A 27,433-nucleotide genomic window follows, 5' to 3' on the forward strand; every position below is an offset into this window, starting at 1 on the left:
TCGTACCTGAGGACTGGAGAGAGGCAAATGTAATTCCTCTCTTCAAGAAAGGAAATAGGGAAATCCCCGGCAATTATAGACCGGTAAGTCTCACGTCTGTCGTCTGCAAGGTGTTAGAAAGGATTCTGAGGGATAAGATTTATGACCATCTGGAAGAGCATGGCTTGATCAAATACAGTCAACACGGCTTTGTGAGGGGTAGGTCATGCCTTACAAACCTTATCGAGTTTTTTGAGGATGTGACTAGGAAGGTTGATGAGGGTCGAGCTGTGGATGTGGTGTATATGGACTTCAGTAAGGCATTTGATAAGGTTCCCCATGGAAGGCTCATTCAGAAGGTCAGGAGGAATGGGATACAGGGGAACTTAGCTGCTTGGATACAGAATTGGCTGGCCAACAGAAGACAGCGAGTGGTAGTAGAAGGAAAAGATTCTGCCTGGAAGTCAGTGGTGAGTGGGGTTCCACAGGGCTCTGTCCTTGGGCCTCTACTGTTTGTAATTTTTATTAATGACTTGGACGAGGGAATTGAAGGATGGGTCAGCAAGTTTGCAGACGACACAAAGGTCGGAGGTGTCGTTGACAGTGTAGAGGGCTGTTGTAGGCTGCAGCGGGACATTGACAGGATGCAGAGATGGGCTGAGAGGTGGCAGATGGAGTTCAACCTGGATAAATGCGAGGTGATGCATTTTGGAAGGTCGAATTTGAAAGCTGAGTACAGGATTAAGGATAGGATTCTTGGCAGCGTGGAGGAACAGAGGGATCTTGGTGTGCAGATACATAGATCCCTTAAAATGGCCACCCAAGTGGACAGGGTTGTTAAGAAAGCATATGGTGTTTTGGCTTTCATTAACAGGGGGATTGAGTTTAAGAGTCGTGAGATCTTGTTGCAGCTCTATAAAACTTTGGTTAGACCGCACTTGGAATACTGCGTCCAGTTCTGGGCGCCCTATTATAGGAAAGATGTGGATGCTTTGGAGAGGGTTCAGAGGAGGTTTACCAGGATGCTGCCTGGACTGGAGGGCTTATCTTATGAAGAGAGGTTGACTGAGCTCGGTCTCTTTTCATTGGAGAAAAGGAGGAGGAGAGGGGACCTAATTGAGGTATACAAGATAATGAGAGGCATAGATAGAGTCGATAGCCAGAGACTATTTCCCAGGGCAGAAATGGCTAGCACGAGGGGTCATAGTTTTAAGCTGGTTGGTGGAAAGTATAGAGGGGATGTCAGAGGCAGGTTCTTTACGCAGAGAGTTGTGAGAGCATGGAATGCGTTGCCAGCAGCAGTTGTGGAAGCAAGGTCATTGGGGTCATTTAAGAGACTGCTGGACATGCATATGGTCACAGAAATTTGAGGGTGCATCCATGAGGATCAATGGTCGGCACAACATTGTGGGCTGAAGGGCCTGTTCTGTGCTGTACTGTTCTATGTTCTATGTTCTATGTTCTATAACGAATAAGAAAGGTGTCAGCACCGACCCCTGTGGCATACCACGCATCACAGTCCTCCAGTCTGAGAAGCACCCTTCTACCATCACTTTCTGCTTCCTACCATCGATCCAGTTTTGAATCCAGTTAGCTAGCTTTCCCTGGATCCTACGCGACCTAATTTCCATGTCTAGCCGGCCATGCGGGACCTTGTCAAAGGCCTTACTAAAGTCCTTACAGCCAACATCCACTGCCCTTCCTTCATCCATCCTATTGGTTACCTCTTTGAAAAACTATCATAGAATCCTGACAGTGTGGAAACTGGTCCTTTGGCCCAACAAGCCCACATCTATCCTAGGAGCATCCCACCCAGACACATCCCCCATAGCCCACCTAAGCTACACCTCCCTGAACACCACGGGCAATTTAGCATGGCCAGTCCACCTAACCTGAACATCTTTGGAGGAAACCGGAGTACCCAGAGGAAACCCATGCAGACATAGGGAGAATGTGCAAACCCCACAAAGACAGTCACCCAAGACTGGAATAGAACCCGGGTCCCTGGTGCTGTGAGGCAGTAGTGCTAACCATTGAGTCACTGTGCCTCCAAACTCTTAAAAGATTTGTCAGACGTATCTTTCTGTGCACAAATCCATGCTGCCTAACCTTAATCAGACCATGACTGTCCAAATGTTGGTTGATTACAAAAGGCTCGCTAAATTCAGTGGGTACTAGGGAAGGCAAATGAGCATTGGCCTTTATTTCAAAGGGAATGAAGAATAAAAGTATGAAATGTTTTGCTAAAACTGTACAAGGCACAAGTCAGACAAATACTGTTAACAGCTTTGGGTCTGTTAGTTCAAGCAAGATAAGACTGGTATAGGAGGTAGCCCAGAGAATGTTTATTAGGAAGATGCCCGGCATGGAGAGACCCTCTTAGGAGGAGAGGTTCAGTAGGTTGAACCTGTGCTCACTGTAGAATGTAGAAGAATGAGAGGTGACCTTATTGAAGCTTACAGGATTCTTAAATGACTTAAGCAGTTAGATGTGGACATGTTGTTTCCCCTTTATGGGAGAGTGTAGGAACCCCTGATCCTCCCACCCCCAGCCACTTTGAGGGCAGCATGCGCTGGTGCGGACCTGATGGGTGGTGCCATTCTCACCACCAGCCAAGCGATGTCTTGGTGTTCGTTAGTTTTGGTGATGAGGCACTCTGCCAAATGACTTTGATCTGCTCAGGGAACCGCCTGATAGAATCCACCCTCTCCTTTTCCCTCAGGGTTTTGATTATGCTATATGCTGACCACTTCCTGCTAGACTATAGACAAAAGTGTTTTTCTTCACAAATTTCTCTACAAAAACAGGTGATACGGAATGGTCCAACTAGTTGGCAGCAAGGCCAGTACCATCTTCCGCAACACCGGGACAGGTAGAAGTTCAGTATGTAGTGACACTTAGTGTTTGCTTACCAAGGTTCTGTGCACAGCTGGATGCAATTACGTATAAAGGTGACCATCAGGATGAGGGCAATGTTGGTTGTACTCTTCCCCGCCCCATCTAGAGTTTTGTACATGGAGTTCCTGCAGACGTAGTCTGTCGTAAGCTTCCAGATGAAATGGAACATGGGTCGGGTACTGAAACAACACAGTTTTAGGCAATACCCGAGACCTCTACTACATAGAACAATAGGGAGAATGCCTCACATCTAATGAATCGGGTTTTCACCTGCAGTGGAGATGAGTGGTGCTCCATCAGGACAAGTTTTTGCTTTGCTTTGTCGATGCACTCCTCCCAAGATTTTGTACGTGCCCTGGTCCTTCTGAGTCATGATCCCAGCACCTTCAGGTAATCCGTCCTGATGTTGAATGGAGCGAAGGATCAGTCAGCCCAGTTCCCAAAGAACATGGCGTCCTTTTTGCCTCAAGGCCAGTTTGAACTGGTCACAGATGCTCATGAATCTGCATACTGACAACAGATCCAAGCAGAAAACAGTGACATCATCCATGTACAGTGAGGCTTTGACTTGCGGGCCTCCATTGCCTGGGATAGCCACCCCTCTCAAGCTTGCATCCTTCCTGATGGATTCAGCAAAAGACTCTATGCGACACAACAAGGTAACAGATAGTGGACAGCCCTGCCTGACTCCGGATCTATTCGGGAAGCTTTCTGATTCCCACCCATTAATTGAGACTGAGCTAACGATGTTTGTATAGAGCAGTCAGATCCAATTGAAGACTCCTTCCCCAAAGCCCATTTTGGAGACCCTGTCCCACATGCACACGTGTGATGTCCTGTCAAAGGTCATCTTTTGGTCCAGGCTGATGAGGCAGGTGTCCCCCGCTTCTGTCCTGCACATTGGTGATCAAATCCTTGAGAAGTGCAAGGCTGTCCAAGACTCTCCTGCCCAGTACAGCACAGGATTGGTTGGAGTGGATCACCGAACCCAGAGCAGACCTGACCTAGTTGGTGAAGACCTTAGACAGGATTTTGTAGTCTGCGTTCAGCAATGATGATGGCTTCCAGTTTCTAATTTCCTCCCTCTCCCTCTTCCACTTGTAGATGTGGGTAACGTTCCTTTCCTCATGGATTCGCACATGGTACGCACCAGATGCATACCATCATACAGGTAGTTCTGCTATAATGCATATTTTGTGAACGCAGTTGATGAATAGTGGATGCTGCTTGGATAACACCAACTTTCGACTGTACAAGTGTCATTATTTTCTATAGTGTGAGGTCATATAAGAACGCAAGTATCACGTTACAGGAGAACTACCTGTACGCCTCCAGCAGGTCATGGCCACTGAAGTCCCACAGAACCGAATACAACTCGGCTAGTAGGCCGTTGCTTCTGAGAGTTTTATTCTTTTTGAGGACTTGAGGGCCTTGGTCAGCTCAACCAGAGATCATGACTGGTCCAGCCTTTCCTGCATACTGGTGTCAAAGACCTCCATGATTGACAACAGGACCGACTGGAAGGCCGCTGTGTTTGTGTGCTTTGTGTCATACAGTCTGGCGTAGAAGGATTTGCTGACCCTCAGTCTGTCAAACTGAGATGACATAACTGAGCTGTTGTCTTCCTTTAGGCTGCTGAGTAAAGAGCTCTGCATATGCACCTTCTAGAAGAAGAAACGTGAGCACATCGCATGTTGCTCCACAGTGTAGGTGCTGAACTGGAAGTTAATCCTGGAGGCCACTGAAGCAAAGAGTGAAGCTTGCTGGTTTTTCACCCCCTGGAGATTTGCCATGACACCGACCCCCATCGTCTACAGCAGGAATAGGTTCTACTTGCTTTTCTGGAGTTTGGACATTTTTATTCGCCTCTCTCTCACCTTCTGAACACCTTTTGAGGATGAATGACTTCTCAATGTTGCCTTTGACTGTTTCCCACCAGTCTGCTGGAGGTCCAAAGAGGAGTTTCATGGTTCTCCAGCATGTGTAATCCCTTTTGAGCACCTCAATGTTTTCTCATGTCAACATTTCCACATTCAGCTTCCAAGTTCCCTTGCAAGTTCCAGTATGTGACAGTCGGCCAGCCGGAGGCAGTGGTCAGAGAAGAACACGAGCTAATGTCAGTGGGTCTGACCGAGAATGTGCAAGACGCAAACAGAAAATCACTGCTCGAGTGGATAGATCCGTCTGGCCGTGACCAAGTGTACCTACGCTGTGTTCAGTCTGCAGGGGTGCTGAAAATGTCATGCAGCTTGGCGACTTAAATGTTTCCATGAGGAATTGGGACTTGGAATCCAGTTTGCTGTCAGCACCCCCAGATCGTCCACCTGCATTTAGAATACAGTTGAAGTCTCCAGCCGGAATAACCGGCCTGGACATCGCCAGCAGCAGTGGGAGCTCCTGCAGGATGGCCAGCTGCTTAGTCTTTACCACTGGGGCAGACACGTTAATTAATCTCAGGAGCATTTCTGTATGTAACGTTTGCTCGAGGAGGTGCATGCGCACCACTACCTTAACCTCCGAGATGGTGAAGTTGCCTCCTCTGTGGCAGAATACCTAGGCCAGAGGAATGGCTGTTGTTTCCCCAGACCAAATGGAAGGCCTGTGGGTCTATAAGCTCGACAGTCTCTTGTAGGTGCTGAGGTGTGGTATCATACACTTCTGCAGAAACAGGAGTTCTGCTTTGAAATTGGCCAGGTAAGTCCACATGGGTCCATTGACGCACAGACTTGTCATGGCGGGGGGGGCTCCCTGTGTCCCTGTGGTGTGGGCGATTTGTTGGCCCCTCTCAGCACTGAGGTAGCTACCCTTTTCCTCCCAGTCGGGGTGTGAGGGAGAGTCTGACAGAGTGACCGTCAGTGTGCTGCTGCTCCAAGTTGCCTGGAGCTGTGGCTTGGTAGTTACCCTGTGGTTCCCGTTGGCTGGAGGTTGGCCTTCACCAGGCCCCTCAGGAAGTCTCGTGCTTCCGGGTTGAGGGGGCTCTTCACTCCTCCTCCCTTGTGGTACTCTGCATTTTTTTTTACTCTTGATGGCCATCTTTCTGCACATCTTCGTTGCCAGAGGTGTAGCCATCATGCAGCCGTCTCTTTTCGTTTTGCTGTGGGGCTTTGGGGGCCTGACATTGTTTTCTTTTCCAATTGCTTCTCACTGTTATTCACTCTACGGCCTCCTTTGTTTCCTCCTCCTCCATTGACTCTGACTGTTCAGGTGGAGGTTGGGTTGATTTGTTGTGCCTCAGTGCTGGCTACCTTTCCCACCTCTCCAGCCTGTCTTTCCTCCTGGGTATCCCTCATTTCATTTTTTTTTTGCTGGGAGATTTGCCACTTCCAGCCATTTGAGCATATGGCATCATCACCGCCACCCCCAAAATAAACCTGGGCAGGCCTTGTATAAGCGGTCTGCTGACCCACGCAGGTTGCACCTCTTGGACACCTTGCAGTTGTTAGTCAGGTGGCTCTTGTGTTTATAGTTCTTGCAGAGGGTTACCTTGCAGTCTGCTGCCATGTACCCTTTTGAGACTAACCTGCATACATCGGATAGCCTCAGCTCCCTCCGATCGCAAAACTGGAGGATGTTCCCACTGGAGTCCACCTTCAGGGTCATTTGACTTGCTGCTTGCTGATCCAGGTTCTGAAGGGGTCCGCTACATCAGTGCTGTCGTCTTCAAGTTGCATGTACTTTCCCAGGAAGGTCAGGACATCTGCCAGGATGTGGGGGTTGTACAGATAGGTTGTAATAACCTGGCTCCTCTGTGCAGGGAGAACAATGAAAGTGGTGCCGCTGACAGGACTGAGAGGGGACCCTCACCTCCTTTCTCCCCAAATAGAACATAGAACATTACAGCACAGTACAGGCCCTTCGGCCCTCGATGTTGTGCTGACCTGTCATACCAAACTCAAGCCCATCTAACCTACACTATTCCATGTACGTCCATATGCTTATCCAATGACGACTTAAATGTACCTAAAGTTGACGAATCTACTACCATTGCAGACAAAACGTTCCATTCCCTTACTACTCTCTGAGCAAAGAAACTACCTCTGACATCTGTCCTATATCTTCCACCCCTCAATTTAAAGCTATGCCCCCTCGTGCTCACCATCACCATCCTAGGAAAAAGGCTCTCCCTTTCCACCCTATCTAACCCTCTGATTATTTTATATGTTTCAATTAAGTCACCTCTCAACCTTCTTCTCTCTAATGAAAACAGCCTCAAGTCCCTCAGCCTTTCCTCGTAAGACCTTCCCTCCATACCAGGCAACATCCTCGTAAATCTCCTCTGCACCCTTTCCAAAGCTTCCACATCCTTCTTATAGTGCGGTGACCAGACCTGTACACAATACTCCAAGTGTTGCCGCACCAGAGTTTTGTACAGCTGCAGCATAACCTCTTGGTTCCAGAACTCGATCCCTCTATTAATAAAAGCTAAAACACTGTATGCCTTCTTAACAGCCCTGTCAACCTGGGTGGCAACTTTCAAGGATCTGTGTACGTGGACACCGAGATCTCTCTACTCATCTACACTACTAAGAATCTTACCATTAGCCCTGTACTTTGCCTTCTGGTTACTCCTACCAAAGTGTCCTCACACTTGTCTCCATTAAACTCCATTTGCTACTTCTCAGCCCAGCTCTGCAGCTTATCCATGTCTCTCTGCAACCTACAGCATCCTTCGTCACTATCCACAACTCCACCGACCTTAGTGTCGTCTGCAAGTTTACTAACATATCATCCTTCTATGCCCTCATCCAGGTCATTTATAAAAATGACAAACAACAGTGCACCCAACACCGACCCTTGCGGTACACCACTAGTAACTGGTCTCCAGGATGAACATTTCCCATCAACTACCACCCTCTGTCTTCTTTCAGCAAGCCAATTTCCGATCCAAACTTTTATATCTCCCACAATTCCATTCCTCTGCATTTTGTACAATAGCCTATTGTGGGGAACCTTATCGAACGCCTTGCTGAAATCCATATACACCACATCACCCGGTTTACTCTCATCTACCTGTTTGGTCACCTTCTCAAAGAACTCAATAAGGTTTGTGAGGCACGACCTTCCCTTCACAAAACCGTGCTGACTATCCCTAATCAATTTATTCTTTTCTGGATGATTATAAATCCTATCCCTGATAACCTTTTCCAACACTTTACCAACAACTGAGGTCAGGCTCACTGGTCTATAATTACCAGAGTTGTCTCTACTCCCCTTCTTGAACAGGGGAACCACATTTGCTATCCTGCAGTCATCTGGCAGTATTCCTGTAGACAATGACGAGTTAAAGATCAATGCCAAAGGCTCAGCAGTCTCCTCCCTGGCTTCCCAGAAGATGCTAGGATAAATCCCATCCGGCCCAGGGGACTTATCTGCCTTCACCTTCTGAAGGATTTCTAATACCTCTTCCTTGTGAACCTCAATCCCACCTAGTCTAGTAGCCTGTATCTCAGTATTCTCCTTGACAACATTGTTGTTTTCTAGAGTGAATACTGTTGAAAAATATTCATTTAGCGCTTCCCCTATCTCACCTGACTCCACACACAACTTACCACTACTGTCCTTGATTGGGCCTAATCTTACTTTCGTCATTCTTTTATTCCTTAAATACCTATAGAAATCCTTCGGGTTTACCCTGATCCTATCCGCCAACAACTTCTCATGTCTCCTCCTGGCTCTTCTGAGCTCTCTCTTTAGGTCTTTCCTGGCTACCTCGTAGCCCTCAAGTGCCCTAACTGAGCCTTCACATCTCATCCTAACATAAGCCGCCTTCTTCCTCTTGACCAGAGATTCCACCTCCTTCGTAAACCACGGCTCCCGCACTCTACAGCTTCCTCCCTGCCTGACAGGTATATATTTATCTAGGACACAGGAGCTTTTCCTTGAATAAGCTCCACATTTCTAATGTGCCCATCCCCTGCAGTTTCCTTCCCCATCCAATGCTCCCTGAATCTTGCCTAATCTCATCATAATTGCCTTTCCCCCAGCTATAACTCTTGCCCAGTGGTATACACCTATCCCTTTCCATCACTGAAGTAAACATAACAGAATTGTGATCGCTATCACCAAAGAGCTCACCTACTTCCAAATCTAACACCTGGCCAGGCTCATTACCCAGTACCAAATCTAATGTGGCTTCGCCCCTTGTTGGCCTATCTACATACTGTGTCAGGAAGCCCTCCTGCACACACTGGACAAAAACTGACCGATCTATAGTACTTGAACTATAGTGTTCCCAGTCAGTATCTGGAAAGTTGAAGTCCCCCATGACAACTACCCTGTCTCTCTTACTCCTATCGGGAATCATCTTTGCTATCCTTTCCTCTACATCTCCGGAACTATTTAGAGGCCTATAGAAAAGTCCCAACAGGATGACCTCTCCTTTCCTGTTTCTAACCTCAGCCCATACTACCTCAGTTGACGAGTCCCCAAACATCCTTTCTGCAACTGTAATACCGTCCTTGACCAACAATGCCACACCTCCGCCCCTTTTACCATCTTCTCTGTTCTTACTGAAGCATCTAAATCCCGGAACCTGCAACAACCATTCCTGTCCCTGCTCTATCCATGTCTCCGAAATGGCCACAACATCGAAGTCCCAGGTACTAACCCATGCTGCGAGTTCACCCACCATATTCCGGACGCTCCTGACATTGAAGTAGACATACTTCAATCCTTCTTCTTGCTTGCTGGTGCCATCTTGCTTCCTTGAAACTTTATTTTGGACCACCCTACTCTCAACCTTTTCTATAGTCGAACTACAATTTTGGTGCCCATCCCCCTGCTGAATTAGTTTGGACCCACCCGAACAGCCTTAGCACATTTCCCCCCAGGATATTGGTACCCCTCTGGTTCAGACGAAGACCATCTTGCTTGTAGAGGTAAATCTTCAGGAGACACTTAGATCACTTCATGCTTCTGAAGGGCGCATTGAATAACACTTCACTGGGGAAGTCCCACACACAGTAGATGTCTGCTGCTTGGAGCCCATAGTAGTCAAATTAAATCCCCGTCTCAAAAAAAAAGTCTGATTGACCAGTGTGCCTCCTTCCACCTTCTTTACAGACACCCTGACTGTGTTGCGGATTCCCTAGCCTGGAGTGCGGGGGCTTGTTGAGGCCATAGCTCCAGATTGGCTTTTTCCTTGAATTGGCGTTAAGCTAAAGCTAGCTTAAAGATCCACCAACAGTAGATCAGCTCAACCAACAGTCCTCTGATGTCCAATCACGATCTTGACCCAGCGATGATTTCAGCCAAGTCCACTCTCAGAATGCAAATGAGGGGTGTCTCACAACTCTGTGGTTGGAACAGTAATATTGTTCCAAATCGGGATTGAGTACATCTTGGAGGGGAGCATTCAGGTAGTGATGTTCCCATGCAGCTTCAGTCCTTGTCATTGTTATTACTTCATGAAGTTAGCTGTGAAAAAATAGGATTATTGTCTGCAGTAGACTTATAGTATTCGTTTATTCATTCAACAATAGCAATTCAATCAGTCTTGGTTTTTTTTTTGTCTTAATCTAGCTTGCTATGTTGTGCTTCCTCTCTTTATAATTGCCAAGTTGTGGGTTTGTTGCCAGTTGGGTTGAAACCATCCGAGCTGATTTGACAGGATCCATATGGCTGGCAGAAAAAAGGGACTCTAATCCTATCATTTGATCAGAGATAATCGTACCTGCAGGTGCTGGAGAATCCGAGATAACCAAGTGTGGAGCTGGATGAACACAGCAGGCCAAGCAGCATCTTAGGAGCACAAAAGCTGACGTTTCAGGCCTAGACCCCTTATCAGAAAAAACTGATGTTTTCTGATGAAGGGTCTGGGCCCGAAACGTCAGCTTTTGTGCTCCTAAAATGCTGTTTGACCTGCTGTGTTCATCCAGCTCCACACTTTGTTATCTCTAATCCTATCATTTGTTGTGTTAATTCAGTGCACATTTAGGGCAGGCTGTGTAAGTAAGAAGTAGAGAAAGTGGATGCTCGTTTCATGTACTTGATGATCTTTTTTGATTCACTGTCTTTTGTGACTTGAATTATGTTTGTCTGATATGTAAAATGAATAGTTCTTCTTCCAGTGTGATACTTGTAAGCTGCAACACTTAAATCATAAAAGCTATTGCTTATTGTGAATATTGGAGATTTTTAAAGAAATCACTGAGAGGATTGATGAAGGTAATGCCCTTGGTGTAATCTACATGGACTTTGTAAAGGTATTAGATACAGTGGAATTTTTTAGAAGTTGATATTAGGCTCCTTGCTTTTCTTGATTTATATAAATGACTTCGATTTTGGAGTGAAGGGGTCAATGTCAAATTCTGTGTACTTAGAAGCATTGTGAGGAGGTCATGTTGCAGCTGTACAGGACATTGATTCGGCCACTTTTGGAATACAGCTTTCATTTCTGGTCTCCCTGCTACTGGAACGATTTTGTGAAACTTGAAAGGCTTCAAGAAAAGGTTTACACGGAAGTTGCCAGGGTCAGAGAGTTTGAGCTATAGGGAGAAGTTGAATAGTCTGGGGCTATTTTCCCTGGAGCGTCGGAAGCTGAGGGATGACCTGAGAGGTTTATAAAATCATGAGGGGCATGGATAGGGTGAATAGTCAAGGTCTTTACCCCTGGGTGGGGGTGGGCGGTTGTGAGTCCAAAAGTGGAGAGCATAGGTTTAAGTAGAGAGGGGAAAGACTTAAAAGGGACTGAAGGGGCAACTTTTTCATGGAGACAGTGTTACGTGAATGGAATGAGCTGCCAGGAGAAGTGATGGAGGCTGGTACAATCACAACTTTTGAAGGGCATCTGGATGAGTATTTGCAAAGGAAGGGTTTAGAGGGATATGGGCCAAATGCTGGCAAATGGGGCTGGATTAATTTAGGATATCTGGTCCTATTTATTATGGCACAGAGTGCAAGGACAGGGAGGTTATACTGAATATGTATGAGACGCTAATTAGATCTCAGCTGGAGTATTGTGTACTGTTCTGGGTGCCACACTTGAGGAAACATGTAAATACGTTGTCGACAGTACAAAAGAATAGTTCCAGGGATGAGGATTTATAGTTTGAAAAGTTAGATTGGTGAAGTTGTCACTGTTCTCCTTGAAGAGAAAGCTGAGAGGAGAGCTGTTCAAAGTATTCACAATCATGAAAGGCCTGTGCAGGGCAGGGAGAATTTGTTCCTGCTTTTGTAAATGGATCAAGAACAAGAGAGTACAGATTTAATGATTTGCAAAAGAAGAAATTGGAATGGAAGAATAAAATTTTTATCCCTTAGCAAGTGGTTCAGGACTGTAAACTACTGCTAGGAAATGTGATCAAAGTTTCCCATTGAGGCATTCCAGCAAGAAAAATATAAATCAATTACTGAATTACAGAGTAAAGGTCGAGGAAGGAAGAAGGGAGGTGATGGCACAGTGGTATTGTTGCTGCATTTGTAATCCAGACAAAATAAATGCTTGGGGACCTGCGTTCCAATCTTGATGGAATCTGAATTTTTTTTAAAGTAAAAGTTTGGATTGTTGGTGGTTGCAAACATCCATCTGGTTCATTAATGTCTTTTAGGGAGAAAATCTGCCATCCTTACCTATTCTGATGTACCTTCAGCAAATGATAGGGAAGGTAAGTAGAAAGTTGGCTTTTATTTCAGAGAATAGTGTTTAAAACTAAGGAAGCCTTGCAAAAAGCTATGCACATTCATTCATGAGATCACAACTGGAGTACTATGAACAGTTTTGGTCCTCTCATCTAAGAAAAGATCTACATCAGAAGCAGTTGCAAAAAAGTTCAGTTGGTTGTTCCCTGATAAGAAGGGATTTTCTAACAGGACAAAGTTGAGCAGGTTAGGCCTGTACTCAATGGAGATTGGAAGAATGAGAGAAGACCTTATTGAAATATACAGCGGCTGGAGTAAATGTTACCAATTTTCGGTGTCACCTCGCCTCCACTTTTGTCCACAGCGCTGACCCCTCACTGAAACTCACCAATGCCAATGATGCTACCAGGTATTGCACTGATTCAAAGTCCACTCCACCGCTGTTGATGAAGGTAATGCCCTTGGTGTAATCTACATGGACTTTGTAAAGGTATTAGATACAGTGGAATTTTTTAGAAGTTGATATTAGGCTCCTTGCTTTTCTTGATTTATATAAATGACTTAGATCTTGGAGTAAAGGGGTCAATTTCAAATTCTGTGTACTTAGAAGCATTGTGAGGAGGTCATGTTGCAGCTGTACAGGACATTGAATCCGCTCCAGGCCCACCTTGCTGCTGCAGCTGCCGCTGATGTCATTGGATCTCGTATTTGGCTCAAACCTGCCTCTCTGAATCCATACTGGACGCAGACACGGTTAGATCCCAAACTTGCCACTGATGCCGCTGCCCCAAGTCTGTGCAGGGCTCTCTAGGTGTCATTGCGAGTCATCTCTTCAACAAGAAGGATGTAAAATAGAAGAGGAGAAAAAGAAAAAAAATTGTAGAAAAGAGAGAAGTAAAAGAAAAGAAAAGCTGACGGAACAGATATCCCCTGGGGTGGGAAGACATATTCCAACACCATCTTACTGAAAGTTGGTATAGATCCATCATCTGAACTCCACGCTATCTCAGCATGTTTCTTGGGTTATGTTTAAGAGAAAAAAATTATTAACCTGTCTTCTAATCAGCTTGTTCAGAGATGTCCCTGTACACTTAGAACAGGTGGGACTTCTAGCTGGGTCTCCTGCTGTAGTGCCACAAGAGCCCTCTGTGTTTCTTGGGTTAACTTTTAATAGTTTTTTTTAATCTAACCTATTTTTCTAATGAACCTGTTCAGAGATGGTATTGTATACTGCTGGGGCAGGTTGGATTTGAACCCAGGTCTCCTGGCCCAGGGGTAAGGACATTACTGCTGATCTGCAAGAGCCATATTAAGAATCAAGTAAGTAACCTTATTGCTGTCCACTTTTTAAACTCTGTTTTCTAAGCGACATGTTCAGAGATGTTATAACACCTTTGGAGCAGTGCGACTTAAACCCAGGTGCCTTGGTCCAGGGGTTGAGACACTACCATTGTGTCACAAGAGGACTGTTTTGGGGTTGGGTTTTTTTAAAATCAGACATTTTTCTAATCAACCTGTTCAGTGATGTTGTTATACATCTGGAGCAGCTGGGATTTAAGCTGGGCCTCTCGACGCAGGCAAAAGAACTCTACCACTGTGCCTCATGAGGGCTAGCATCATAGGCCAAATCATTTTCAGTTGCTTCATCAATGACTTTCTCTCCATTATGCTGTCAGAAGTGGGGATGTGATGTTCACCAATGATTGCACGATGTTCAGCACCATTTATGACGACTCTAAGATTGAGTATTACTGATGTGCATGACCAGTTAAAAGCTTTCTGTTTGCATTATGAAATAGCCCTGAAAGAGGGTTCAAGTGTTTGGACCTGTTCTAGGGAGTTTGAGCACAATATTTTGGAGGATTTCACAAACGTTATCCATATTAGTCAAATTTATTGAGAAAAGATCAGTTATTGTATGCAACTTAAATGTCTCAAGATATCTACAATATACAGTTAACTTGTTGGTTTTAAGATAATGAAATGGAAAAGCCTATAATGTTATTAGTTGATATATATTTTACTTGGATGATACCATAATTGTCATTAGGACAGAGAATTCCAACTATTTGATAGTTCAGATAACTAGTCCAATAATGAGTAATTTGACATTGGTTGAGGTCTACTTAAGTCTAAGTTGAGACCGAACCAACTAATCTAAAACTGATTGGATTGTAAACTTATGAAAGCTTTTTTTTATCGGAAAAAATCTAAAGTTTGGAAAATGACTTCTACAGCCTTATTCATTATCCATTATCCATTCCATTGAATTGTACTTTACAGGATCCACCCTCTCAGGTCTGGTTGCAAGCCCACTTGTGGAGATTCATCCAGAGTTTGTAATCTGGAGTCTGCAATGTCTGGCTAGCAATGACAGCTTACAGAAGTCCTCTTTACAAATGCTCCATGACGATCACAGGCTATAATAGCTTAATACTGAAAACAAAAAAAAATGCTGGAAGTAGCAGCAAATCAGGATCATATGCGGAGAAAGAGTAGCTAATGTTTCGAGCACAAATGATGCTTCATTAGAACTGACATGAAGTGTGGAGGGGGCGGCATTTACATGGTGAAAGAGAAAACCTGAATTCCTGTTGGAAGGAAGAGCAAAACTTCTTCAGGGTTGGCATTCCTCAAAGACACCTGGCAGTCAATTAAATAAAATGTAGGAGCAAATTTCTGCAGATACTGGAACCTGTACTGAAAACTGCAGCTTGTTGTCACTCCGCAGATGTTGCTTGACCTTCTGTGATATCCAGCATTTTTTTGGTTTCAGTACAGAAAACCTGGTACCTTTCTTTTCCTGCTCCTCTGCTGCTTGGCCTGCTGTGTTCCTCCAGCTCTACACCTTGTTAACTCCGAGTCGCCAGCATCAGCAGTTCCTGCTATCTCTGTAACAACCTTTCTTTTTTGGCATTTATTGTGTCTTCCCTCTTGAAACCATCTTGCTTCAGTATCACATACAGGTATACAATTGAGCTATTTCTCAATGTTCATTAATGTGATTTTGATTGTATCATGGACCTTTTCAGGGATTGGGAATGTTTCCTTTACCTGTGTAATTCCAGATGAAATGGCGTTTCCTATGAGAGAGAAAATCTTAAACCTGTACAATGATTATACATGAATTTTTAAATGAAAGTCCAGTTTTGCTAATATGTTCATGGAGTATAACTCAAAAATGACTTGTTACTCTTGCAATCATCTGCTTCATGTCTGGATACTAAACACAATGCTTTGACAAATACAGCCATTTGTTAGTGTCAACATGACTTCTTTGATTTTGAGTTATTAGAATGAATATAATATAAAAAAGATCAACTTGAACTAACATCCAGCTACCATAAATTGATTGAGAAAGGGAATTGTCAATTTTGTAGCAGTTGTATTTGATGTTATTTGGCATATTTATCACCTATTGAACAATTTTCCGAAAAAAAAAATACATGAACATGAGATTGACCGGGTCCATCTGTCATTTTTTCAGTTAAGCCTGAATTGTTTGAGGAATGCGCAGGTGGTAACTGAGCATTGCTCAGTTAATAGGAATTTCCATTGTTAATAGGAATCAAGGATTGGATAATTAAACATGATCATGTGTTTAAAAAATAGAGAAAAAGTGGAGCAGCAAAAAAACTACTCTCTTCTCTTCCCTTAGGTGCTTATATGACATCCTATTTGAAATATGATTCTGATGAACTTGAGCAAGAATTGGATGGTGTAAGAAGCAAGAGATCAAAACTTGGTATTTTTTTGCATTCATTTTTCTCAAGTGAAAACAACAGTTCTACGTTTAAACAGCAGTTGAGTGAAAAGAAAATTGCGAAAGCTGGAAATCTGAAGTAACAGAAAAAGCTGCAGCAATCAGCAGTCATGAAGAATAAACAGTTGTTACTTCGAGCTTTTGTGTCTTCAAAAATGGAAACAAATTCAGAAAATTGAGCAGAAAATATAAAAACATTGTTAAACAAGCTCGGGTGTTGAGTTGGGTACTGAGGGGATACCTGCAAATTCCACAGACACAGAGGTTCTGCAGAATTCCATGGCAAAATTATTATTGCTTTTTCTTCTATTGCCATGTTAAACAGTAAAATAGTAGTTGCTTAGCAATCAAAATGGATTACGGAAGACAAACGTCGATGTCAGGGCCACATTTTAAATGATATTTTTTCTGAACAGCAAGCAGGTCTGTTAGGCCTGTGTGTCCTGCTGCTTTACACTGCATTCACAGGACACGTATAACACCGGACTCGGAATCAAATGTCGTTTAAAATTTGCCTCAAACACATGCTATCTAAACATTTAAACTGTAATTTTCCGACACACATTAATGCAAGAGATGATGTGAGCTGTTTGTTTAAAATGTTGTGTAATATGAATTAAACTTTTAAACAGCCAGTTGAATATTTCTGGGTAACTGCAGTTTTACCACCGGAAGGCTTGATTTTTGGGCAGAAACAGAATTAAAAGAATTTGTCAATATCCTCAATATTTATCAGTCCTCCATTAAAAATACAGATACAATACTAAAGGAAAGCATTAATTTCCCAGATATTGAAACATTTAAATTGGCATGTGACAACAGACATAAATTAGCAGGTTTTTTTTTTCAAAGTGACCTCATGTATACTTCTGAACACACAAAAGCAATACCACAAACATACCTGTGTAGACAGGCCTTGTCACAGCAAATTCATTTCCAATGCATGTACACAGAGCTGGAACATCTTACCCCAACTGTTTCTGCCCTTATTTTGAACCTCAGATCTCAATATTGAAATTTAAATTGAAAAGTGATACGTGGTGAATTCATCACAATAACAGCAACATTTTTTCCCCCATATAGTAGCTATTGAATTTGGGTAGCTTTAAAACAAAATTTCCACAGCCACTTGCAAGGAATTTATTACTTGGTGATTTCACATTTTCTTCACCCTCAATTAAGTAAATATTTATTTTTTGACCGGTTTATAGCCATTCTTTCTTTGCACACGTCGCACCACTTTACCTGTTCGCTGTTACTACCTCCTTGCACCTTTTTATCTGCCCTCCTTATCCCATCGTAGCCTCCCTTTTTTATCATCGCACCACTTCAGTCTCCGTCCTCCCAATCCTATCCTCACCACCGTTGTAAACTCCCTCTCCTGCCACAAGCCTGCAGCCACCTCCCACTCCTTGCATCTTCCAGGCACACTACTCTGGCACAACCCTCTTCTTGGGCCTACTATTTGGCAGACTCCTCCTCAACCCAATTCTTCTTGCTGCCGCCGTCTTCCCCAAGCCCTCTGGCAGCTGCCTTCTTCCCCTCTATCCCTCTTCTGGTTTCATTTTCTTCCCTCAATTCCATTTGCAGTGTCTCCCTGCATCTCTCTTTTATCATCATCATCCTCCTGTCCAATCCCCAGATCAACAAATGTTTCAGTTCTATTTGCCGAAGGCACATCCCCCAGGTATGCCCTCTTTGTCACCATTGGACTTCTGACTAGCCTTTTTTCTGATCACAGATTGTTTGTCTCTCATTTTTGTCTTTGCAGCTGACAAACCTAATATGGGAGAGAACCAGCCTCCGTTTGGAGGATTAGCTCTTCAACATTTCCCTCTATTTTAATTATGGGACAAACACGTTCTTTAATTGGTTGCGTGTGTGATTGAATTTTCACAGGCCTTTTAGGGATTTCAGTGTCTGGTGCCCCAGTATCTTGCGCACTGTTTCATTTTATACTTGAGAAATAACACTGTTCAGTTGTAGTTTTTACTAGTTTATTTGCCCAAATTCAGTTTAAAACTTTGAACTGCCTAGCATTAACAGGAGTTTTTTTTTTCCCCCCCCCCATAAGAACGACGCAAGAAAGCTTCTGCATGGGAGCGGAATCTGGTTTATCCTGTTGTCATGCTGATACTACTGTCGGGAACGGTGAGCTGCTTTTGTTAAAAAAAATTAGTGCAGATAATTGAAGCGTCTTTTTTTATTCCCAGTTGATATTGAATTTAGATATATATAGTATGACTTTCACACTTGTAATTACACTAATTTTAAAGTAATTGAAGAATGACCATTTTACTTGGTGTTATTATGCCCAGACTCTGGTATTAAGGGTGTTCCCCTAAATTGTTACAGATCCGAATGGAATGCTACAGATTTGATAAGCTCGTGGGTGAAGAGGGGTGAACTGACTCCCCTTCTTTCATCCTTCACTCCCTTGGTTAGTTACAACAAAGTTAATTTAGAAGCAATATCTTTCCTTGTGGATTCCTTTCTCCCAGACCCAAATGAACTTGATTTTAAAAATAGTTAACTCAACCAGGCTTTCTTGAGTTAACAAAGAGTGATTTTAGGAACTGCCTTTCAAGCCCTCTTGCCTTTTGGTGAGATCATTGCTGATCTGTGGCCTAACTCCATATGCCTGTCTGAAGCACATATTCCTTGATACACTTGCTCAATAAAAAAAATTACACAGCTCAGAGTTGCATCTAACAATTGAATTTAGCATTGACCACCGTTTGAAGAAGAGTGTTTCAAACCTTCACTACTCTTTGTTTCTTCTAACATTCCTCCTGAATGGTCTGGTCCAAATTCTTAGTGTACCATGTTCTAGAATCTTCAACCTGTAGAAATAGTTTATCTTTATTTACCCTGAATCTAATCAGATTGTACAGATTAGGTACAATCTCGCCTCAACTTCTGAAGTCCAAGTATCATCTTTGTAAACCTGCTCTGAACCCTTCCAGGGCCAGAGCATCCATCCTAACGTGGTGACCGGATCTGCTCTCAGTTCTCTATGTGAGGTCGAGCTAGTGTTTTGTATAACTGTGGCACAACGCCTGCTTCCTGATACTTCAGCCCTTTAAATATGAAAGCCAGCATTCTATTAGTCTTAACTATTTTCTGAACTTGTTTGTGATATTTCAAGAGTTGTGCACCCTGAACCACCAAATCTCATTGGACACCCAACTTTTTCCATATTATACCTTTAGAGCAATTAAAATCACAGACATGCATTTACATATATGAAAAATAGGAGAAAGGTTCAAAAAAGATAAAATATTTTGGTGCTAAAGATATAGGAATCAGTCTGTGACAATACAGTGCACAACTGGAGGAATACAGCGGGTCAAGCAGCATCAGAGGTCCGAGAGAGTCGTCGTTTCGGCTTGGGACCCTTCATCAGGACTGGAGAGGGAGAATGGAGCTGGGAAATAGAGGAAAGTGGAGTGGGCTGGTGGAAGATAGGTGGGTAGACGATAGGTGGATGTATGTAAGGCTAGTAGGAATTTGTCAGTGGGAAGGGTGGGGCGGGTAAGAAGATGGGCTGGTTGTGTCAGGCCAAGGAAGCGGAGATGAGAGACACGGTGGGACATGGGATGAGGCCGGGGTTGGGGAGATTTCAAAACTGGTGAATTGCATGTTCAGGCCATTAGGCTGTAAGCTCCCAAGAAGGAATATGAGGTGCTGCTCCTCCAGTTTGCGGGTGGTGCCATTGTGGCACAGGAAGAGGCCCAGGACACAGATGCCACCAAGGGAATGGGAGAGGGAGTTAAACTGGTTAGCGACCAGAAAGTGTTGATGTTTATAGCATATAGGGTGCAGATGCTGTACGAAACGGTCACTGAGTCTGTGCTTGGTCTGACTGAAGTAGAGGCTGCCACACTGGGAGCAGCGGATACTGTAGACTGAATTGGAATATGTACAGGTGAGCCCCTGTCGGATTGGGAAAGTTTGCCTTGGACCTTTGGGTGGAGGTGATAGGGGAAATGTAGGGGCAGGTGTAGCACCTCCTGCACTTGTAGGCAAAGGAACAGAGTATGGTGGGGAGCGTGAAGTGGATGAGGAAGTCACCGAGTGAGTAGCCCTGACAAAAGGCAGGTAGGGGTGTTGAGGGAAATATCTCTTCGGTGGCTTCGGATTGTAGGTGGTGGAAGTGGCAGAGGATGAAGTCCCACTTCCTACAATCTAAAGGAGTGGATAATGGGCACCAGTATGGGTCCATGACTCCCTCATCTGCTCTATGCTCCCCACCATCTCAACTACACCCAGCACCTTTCCTAGCAACTGCAGAGGTGCTACACCTGGACCTACCCCTCCTCCCTTACCTCCATTCAAGGCCCAAAGCAAACTTTCCATATCTGACAGGGGTTCACCAGTACATCCTCTAACCTGTTCTACTGTCTCCACTGCTCCCGATGTGGCCTCCTTGGCACATGGTGAGACTAAGTGCAGACTGGGTGACCATTTGCAGAACACCTGCACTCTGTGTGCTATAAACAATGACACCTTCTGGTTGCTAACCATTTTAACTCCTCCCACTCCCTTGTAGCGTGTTTGTCCTGGGCCTCTTACAGTGTTGCAATGATGCCATGTGCAAACTGGAGAAGCAACCTTTCCCATTCCACCTCGGGAGCCAGCAGCCCAATGGCTTGAACGTAGAATTCACCAGTTTCAAAGTCTCTCCAAACTCGACCTCGACCTCGACTTCATCCCATGCCCAACCCTCCCTCTCTTCCCTGTCTCCACAACCTGACACAAGCTGCCCGTCATCTTGCCCATCTATCCGCCCACCCTTCCCACTGACCAATCCCCATTACTCTGACCTGCATCCACCAATCGTCGTCCTTCCTACCTTCCCCCATCCCTGTCCCTCCTGCCTCTGTTTATTTCCCAGTGCCTTTCCCCTTGCCCAGACCTGATGAAGGGTCCCGACTCCAAGTGTTGACTGTCCTGTTCCTCTGATGCTGCCTGATCTCCTGTGTTCCTCCAGCTCTGCACTGTATTGACCAATTCCAGCAACTGCAGTTCTTGCTATCTCCAACCAGTCTGTAAATTGTTTAGGAAATTTCAAAATAGAATGTTGCAGCCATTGCAGTATCATTGCTGATGTTTGTTACATAGCTGATCTCAAGACTTAGTTTTGCAGGTTGTTTGAGATGCTGTGGTTCTGATTCATTTTGACCATGATTGAATTCTGACATTAAGTGTGAGAAAGAGTTCTTTGGCTGACCTATTTTCTTTTGTCTGTCTTGCTCACTCACTAATTGACTTCTAGCCCTGAGCGAGTTGTTTTACTTGCAGCATGACACTGACTAGAGGGTAGGGCTTCACTTGTGACTTTAATGGCATGTTAACACTTGAAGTGAATACCTTACCCCACTGGCTAACGTGAATCTCTGTCTCAGGAGCACACCTCCAGCTGACTTGGCACAGGCTTTTTGATCCATGCCTTCTTCCTGTGTGTATGAGTGAGAATGTGCTTAGGGGGAGTTTGGAGGATCGCACTGGAGAAGGAGGTTGGCTGACTGAATCATGAACCTCACATAGAATCCTACCCTTTCCTCACAGAAACCTTTTTTCTAAAATTGAATGTTACAAGTTAGTAATAGGAGAAGAAGTTAGAAAGAATGGATAGGGTTAAGTCACTATCAGTATAATTTATTAGCATAAGCTTAACAAGGGCCTGTACTTTGATCCTCTGATTTATAATCTGTACAAGCAAGGCTTTAATTAATTTACAAAAGTTTGCAAGTGTGGGCAGTGGCCTAGTGGTATTATTGCTGGACCGTTAATCCAGAGACCCAGATAATGTTCTGAGGACCCAGGTTTGAATCCCGTTCGAATTTGAATTTATTAATTATCTGGAATTAAGAACCTAATGATGACAGTGAATCCATTGTTGATTGTCAGAAAAAACCATCTGGATCACTCATGCCATTTAGGGAAGGAAACTGCCATCCTTTCCTGGTCTGGCCTATATGTGATTCAGTCCCATGGCAATGTGGCTGAATGTTAACTGCTCTTTGGGCAATTAGGGATGTGCAATAAATACTGCCTAGCCAGTGATGCCCTCTTCCTGTGAATGAATAAAGTAATCAATTCTTATGATACGGATGTTGGAAGAGGAGGGAAACGTCAATAGTACAACAAACCTGTTTTCATAAATTGTTTTATCAGGATGAGTGCATGATGAAAAAAATAGTATTATGAAATATTTTACAGCTCAGTTTAATAGCCATTCTGTAAGAAACAATAACTATATAACATTTCATTATAATAGATATAAAATAAGCCATATTATACATAGGCTCTTATTTATGAAAAGTTTGAATACATAATTCAAACTTCATAACATTTTATTTTGCAAATATGTATAATTTAATTTCCATTGTAAACATGATTAATGTGCAGTAATATTGTATATGTGATGAAATCTATCAATAACAATGTTTGGCACAGCCTTTCTAATGATGAAATTATGTCTTACAGACAATCTCTGTCCTTTTGGTTGCTTTCAATATACTGGCTCTGTTGGTTGATGAAACTGCAATGCCAAAAGGATCACAGGTATTAACCAACTGCATTTCTGCTTAAGTGATTGTTCTCTTGATATTCATGAAGTTGGAAATTATGTAACTTTGTTTCTTAACTACAACATTTGTTTTGTCTTCTACTGTTTTCAATCATTCTATACTGTTGATTAATCTTTCAACAAATGTGTCGTCAACAGAGTATGCAAGCGTGAGATGAGAGTAGCTAGAGGACTGGTTTTTGTGAAACTTAGTCATTATGTGATTCACTGATACAGATAATCATGTTCAGGCTGATATTTATGTATTCAAGCTTATATGGTTACAGGCAGCAGCTTGATGATGCAAACCCTATATCAACCAGCAGGGTGAACTCTCAATACATTCAGACAGTTTGAAGTTCACTCTGTTTCATTTTCAAGTCAGTGATCAAATCACCAATGGTGTGGCTCTAATATCAAACAGGTTCAGTACTTCTTTAAACTCCTGAATCAGTTGAGTTTATAACTGAATAACAATTCTTTTTCAAATGATTTTAATTCCTGTGTCAGCATTTCCCGTTTTAATTTGCTTTTGCACTAGAGGGGAGGAAACTAGTGCATTTGTAATATCCTTTGCCAATTGAAGAAAGAACTGAATATATTGCTTTTCAGAATCTCAGTGAATTAAAATGCTTTGTAATTTGAAACACTGTTGCAGTGTAGGAAATCAAAGAAGTACCTATATAGATAACAATATTAAAAGAGGTTATACCCTACATTTCTTTTATACCACTTCTGAAACTTGTGAATATCCTGGTCAACTGCCTTATTTGGAGCTCCATGGTCCAGGTGATGTAGGTTCACCCACAATAATGTGAAGAGCATTTCCAGGATATTGACGTAGCAGGCAAGGAAAATGTGTGATTTAGAGTGGAGCGTGCAAATGTGGTATTTCCATGCTTTTGCTGTCCTTGTTCTTCTAGAGTATAGGTTGTGGGCTTCTGAAGTGCTGTTGAAGAAGCCTTTATGTTTTTGCAATGAAACCTGTAGATGGTACACATTGCAGTCAAGGTAAGCCTATGGTGACTATTTCAAGTGGTTGATGGAGTGCCACTCTAACAGGTTGTTTTGCTCAGGATGAGGCTGGATTTTTTTAATATTATTGAAGCAGCATTAATGCAAGAAACTGAAAATATTCCATCATATTTGTACCTTGTAGATAGTAGAAAGATTTGGGAAGTGTTAAGCCTCAATGGGGCGAGGCTCTAAAAATAAAACGCTGTTATTTCCAGAGTCATCTGCAACAACAAGGTGTCGAGCTGGATGAACGCAGCAGGCCAAGCAGCATCATGGGAGTAGGAAAACTGACGTTTCGGGCCTAGACCCTCCTTCAGAAATGGGGGAGAGGAAGGAGGTTCTGAAATAAATGGGGAGAGAGGGAGAGGGAGAGGTGCATAGAAGCTTGTGAAATCCACATTGATGCCATTAGGCCGCAGGGTTCCCAAGCGGAATATGAGTTGCTGTTCCTGCAACCTTTGGGTAACATCGTTGTGGCACTGCAGGAGGCCCAGGATGGACATGTCATCTAGAGAATGGGAGGGGGAGTGGAAATGGTTCGTGACTGGGAGGTGCAGTTGTTTAGTGAGAACCAAGCATAGGTGTTCTGCAAAGTGGTCCCCGAGCCTCTGCATGGTTTCCCCAATGTGGACGAGGCCACAACGGGAACAGCCGATGCAGTATACCACATTAGCAGATGTGCAAGTGAACATCTGCTTGATTTGGAAAGTCCTCTTGGAGCCTGGGATAGGGGTGAAGGGTGAGGTATCGGAACAGGTATGGCACTTCCTGCGCTGGCAGGGTAAAGTGCTGGGTGTGGTGGGACTGGATGGGATCGTGGAGCGGACAAGGGAGTCATGGATTTGGACAGATTTAAACAGACTGCTGGAAGGCAGACAAGGGTCGGGAGGGAAAAATGTCTTTTGTGGTGTTGAATTGCAGATGGTGGAAGTGTCGGAGGATGATGTGTGGCTCTGGAGGTTGGTGGGGTAGTAGGTGAGGACGAGGGGAATTCTGTTTTGGTTTTTTTTATTGCGAGGAGGGTGTGTGAGGCATGAGTTGCAGGAAATGTGGGAGACGTGGTCGAGGGCATTCTCAACTACTGAGGAGGGGAAGTTGCGGTCCTTGAAAAACGAGGACATCTGAGATGTACAAGAGTGGAATGCCTCATCTTGGGAGCAGTTGCGGCATAGATGAAGGAATTGGGAATATGGGATGGCATTTTTGCAGGAAGGTGGGTGGGAGGACGTGTATTCTAGGTAGCTGTGGGAGTTGATGGGCTTGAAATGGCTATCGGTTACGAGGTGGTTGCACGAGATGTACACAGAGAGGTACAGGAAGGAGAGAGAGAGTATTAAAGATGGTCCAGGTGAACTTGAATTTGGGGTGGAAGGTGTTGATAAAGTGAATGAACTGTTTAAGCTCCTCATGGGAGCGTGAGGCAGTACTGATACAGTCAGTAGTGTAACAGAGGAAGAGGTGGGGTTTAGGGCTAGTGTAGGTACGGAAGAAAACCAAAACAGAATCCCCCTCGTCCTCACGTTCCACCCCACCAATCTCTGGATCCAACGCATCATCCTCGACATTTCCGCCATCTACAATCCGACCCCACCACCAAAGACATTTTTCCCTCCCCACTGTATCTGCTTTCCGGAGGGACCACTCTCTCTGTGACTCCCTTGTCCGCTCCACACTCCCCTCCAGCCCCACCACACCCGGCACTTTTCCCTGCAACTGCCTGAAGTGCTACACCTGCCCTTACACCACCTCCCTCACCTCCATTCCAGGCCCCAAGAAGACTTTCCACATCAAGCAGATGTTCACCTGCACATCTGCTAATGTGGTAGACTCCATCCACTGTTCCTGTTGTGGCCTCCTCCACATTGGGGAAACCAAGCAGTGGCTTTGGGACCGCTTTGCAGAACACCTATGCTCAGTTCGCACTAAACAACTGCACCTCCCAGTCACGAACCATTTCAACTCCCCCTCCCATTCTGCAGATGACATGTCCATCCTGGGACTCCTGCAGTGCCACAATGATGTTACCTAAAGGTTGCAGGAACAGCAATTCATATTCCACTTGGGAACCCTGCAGCCTCATGGTATCGATGTGAACTTCACAAGCTTCAAAATCTCCACTCCCCCTATCACATCCCAAAACCAGCCCAACTAGTCCCCGCCTCCCTAACCTGCTTCCACCTATCCCTTGCTCCCATCTCAAGCCCCACACTCATCTCTGACCTACTAACTCATCCCACACCCTTGACCTGTCTATCCTCCCTGGACTGATCCATCTCCTCCCTACCTCCCCAAATATACTCGCCTTTACTGGCTCCATCCCCACCTCTTTGACCGGGCTGCCTCCTCCCCACCTATCTTCTCTTCTACCCATCTTCTATCCACCTCCCCCCACCCCCATTTATTTCAGAACCCCCTTCCCCTCCCCCATTTCTGAAGAAGGATCTAGGCCCGAAACATCAGCTTTCCTGCTCATATGATGCTGCTTGTCCTGTTGTGTTCATCCAGCTCCACACCTTGTTAACCAGACTTCTGTACTTAGAAATAGTTGTTCACCTGTGATTAGATACTCTGTTTAAAACTCCTAACTCTTGTCTCAAAGGCCCCTAATGCACACGTACTGATATACAGTTGTACTTGCTGACCGCGTAGTGCACAAACGCCTACTGCATTAGAAACTTACTTAAATCTGGCATTATGCCCTGAGACTATAGAAGCAGTTATGGAATGGGAAGAAGGGAGGAAGAAAATAAAGACTGACGCAGAAAAATCCAAATAGGAAGGCAGTTCTTAGTCCATCTTTTTAAAAAAATTCATTCACTGGATGAGGGCGTTGCTGACTCGGGCCAGCATTTATTGCCCATCCCTATTTGCCCAGAGGGAGGTTATGAGTCAACCACATTGCTGTAGGTCTGGAGTCACATGTAAGGTTGATAGTTTCCTTCCCTTAAGAACAATAGTGAACCAGATAGGTTTTTCTGACAATCGGAATAGATTCATGATCATCATTAGACTCTTAATTCTCGATATTTATTGAATTTAAATTCCACCATTTGCTGCGTGAGTGATAATGGGAACTGCAGATGCTGGAGAATCCAAGATAATAAAATGTGAGGCTGGATGAACACAGCAGGCCCAGCAGCACCTGTGCTCCTGAGATGCTGCTGGGCCTGCTGTGTTCATCCAGCCTCACATTTTATTATCCACCATTTGCTGTGACTGGATTCAAACCTATGTCCCAAGAACATTACCTGGATCTGTGGATTAAAAGTCCAGCGATAATGCCACGAGTCCATTCCCTCCACCTTGTTGACTTCATCCCCTCTCCAATGACCTTGGAACCACCACCCCAGGTTCCCAGTCCTTTACTAGCGTACCAGATATTCATGAGAGTAGGCCCTAGAATGTCACTTTACACTTCTACTGGAGACTGCATTTATACCTACCACTGAGTGCAGCTCATGCTTATTACTGGATTTTGCTGCAACATCACTGAGTCTTCAATTGTGATTTGCTGTACAAGTTTCTTGTTAATTTCCGATCATCTCTACATTTATTCCAAGAAACCTGATGTTACGATAAAATAAATGTTAATAAACAATCTGAAGTGTAGATCTCAAGAAAAT

At 44.1% G+C, this 27,433-nt stretch overlaps 1 protein-coding gene across 4 annotated transcripts in view; it reads left to right on the forward strand.

Moving 5' to 3' along the window:
- lmbr1 (limb development membrane protein 1) overlaps positions 1–27,433 on the forward strand; it is a 282,617-nt gene that overhangs the window by 189,777 nt on the left and 65,407 nt on the right. For all 4 annotated transcript variants that reach the window (XM_048557443.2, XM_048557452.2, XM_048557460.2 and 1 more), the window contains 3 exons: positions 16,115–16,201; positions 18,294–18,370; positions 22,712–22,789. In XM_048557443.2, coding sequence (XP_048413400.1) covers positions 16,115–16,201; positions 18,294–18,370; positions 22,712–22,789 — 242 coding nt within the window. The remainder of the gene's footprint in view (positions 1–16,114; positions 16,202–18,293; positions 18,371–22,711; positions 22,790–27,433) is intronic.

Source organism: Stegostoma tigrinum, chromosome 2, assembly GCF_030684315.1.
Source record: "Stegostoma tigrinum isolate sSteTig4 chromosome 2, sSteTig4.hap1, whole genome shotgun sequence".
Classification (NCBI taxonomy): Eukaryota; Metazoa; Chordata; class Chondrichthyes; order Orectolobiformes; family Stegostomatidae; genus Stegostoma; species Stegostoma tigrinum.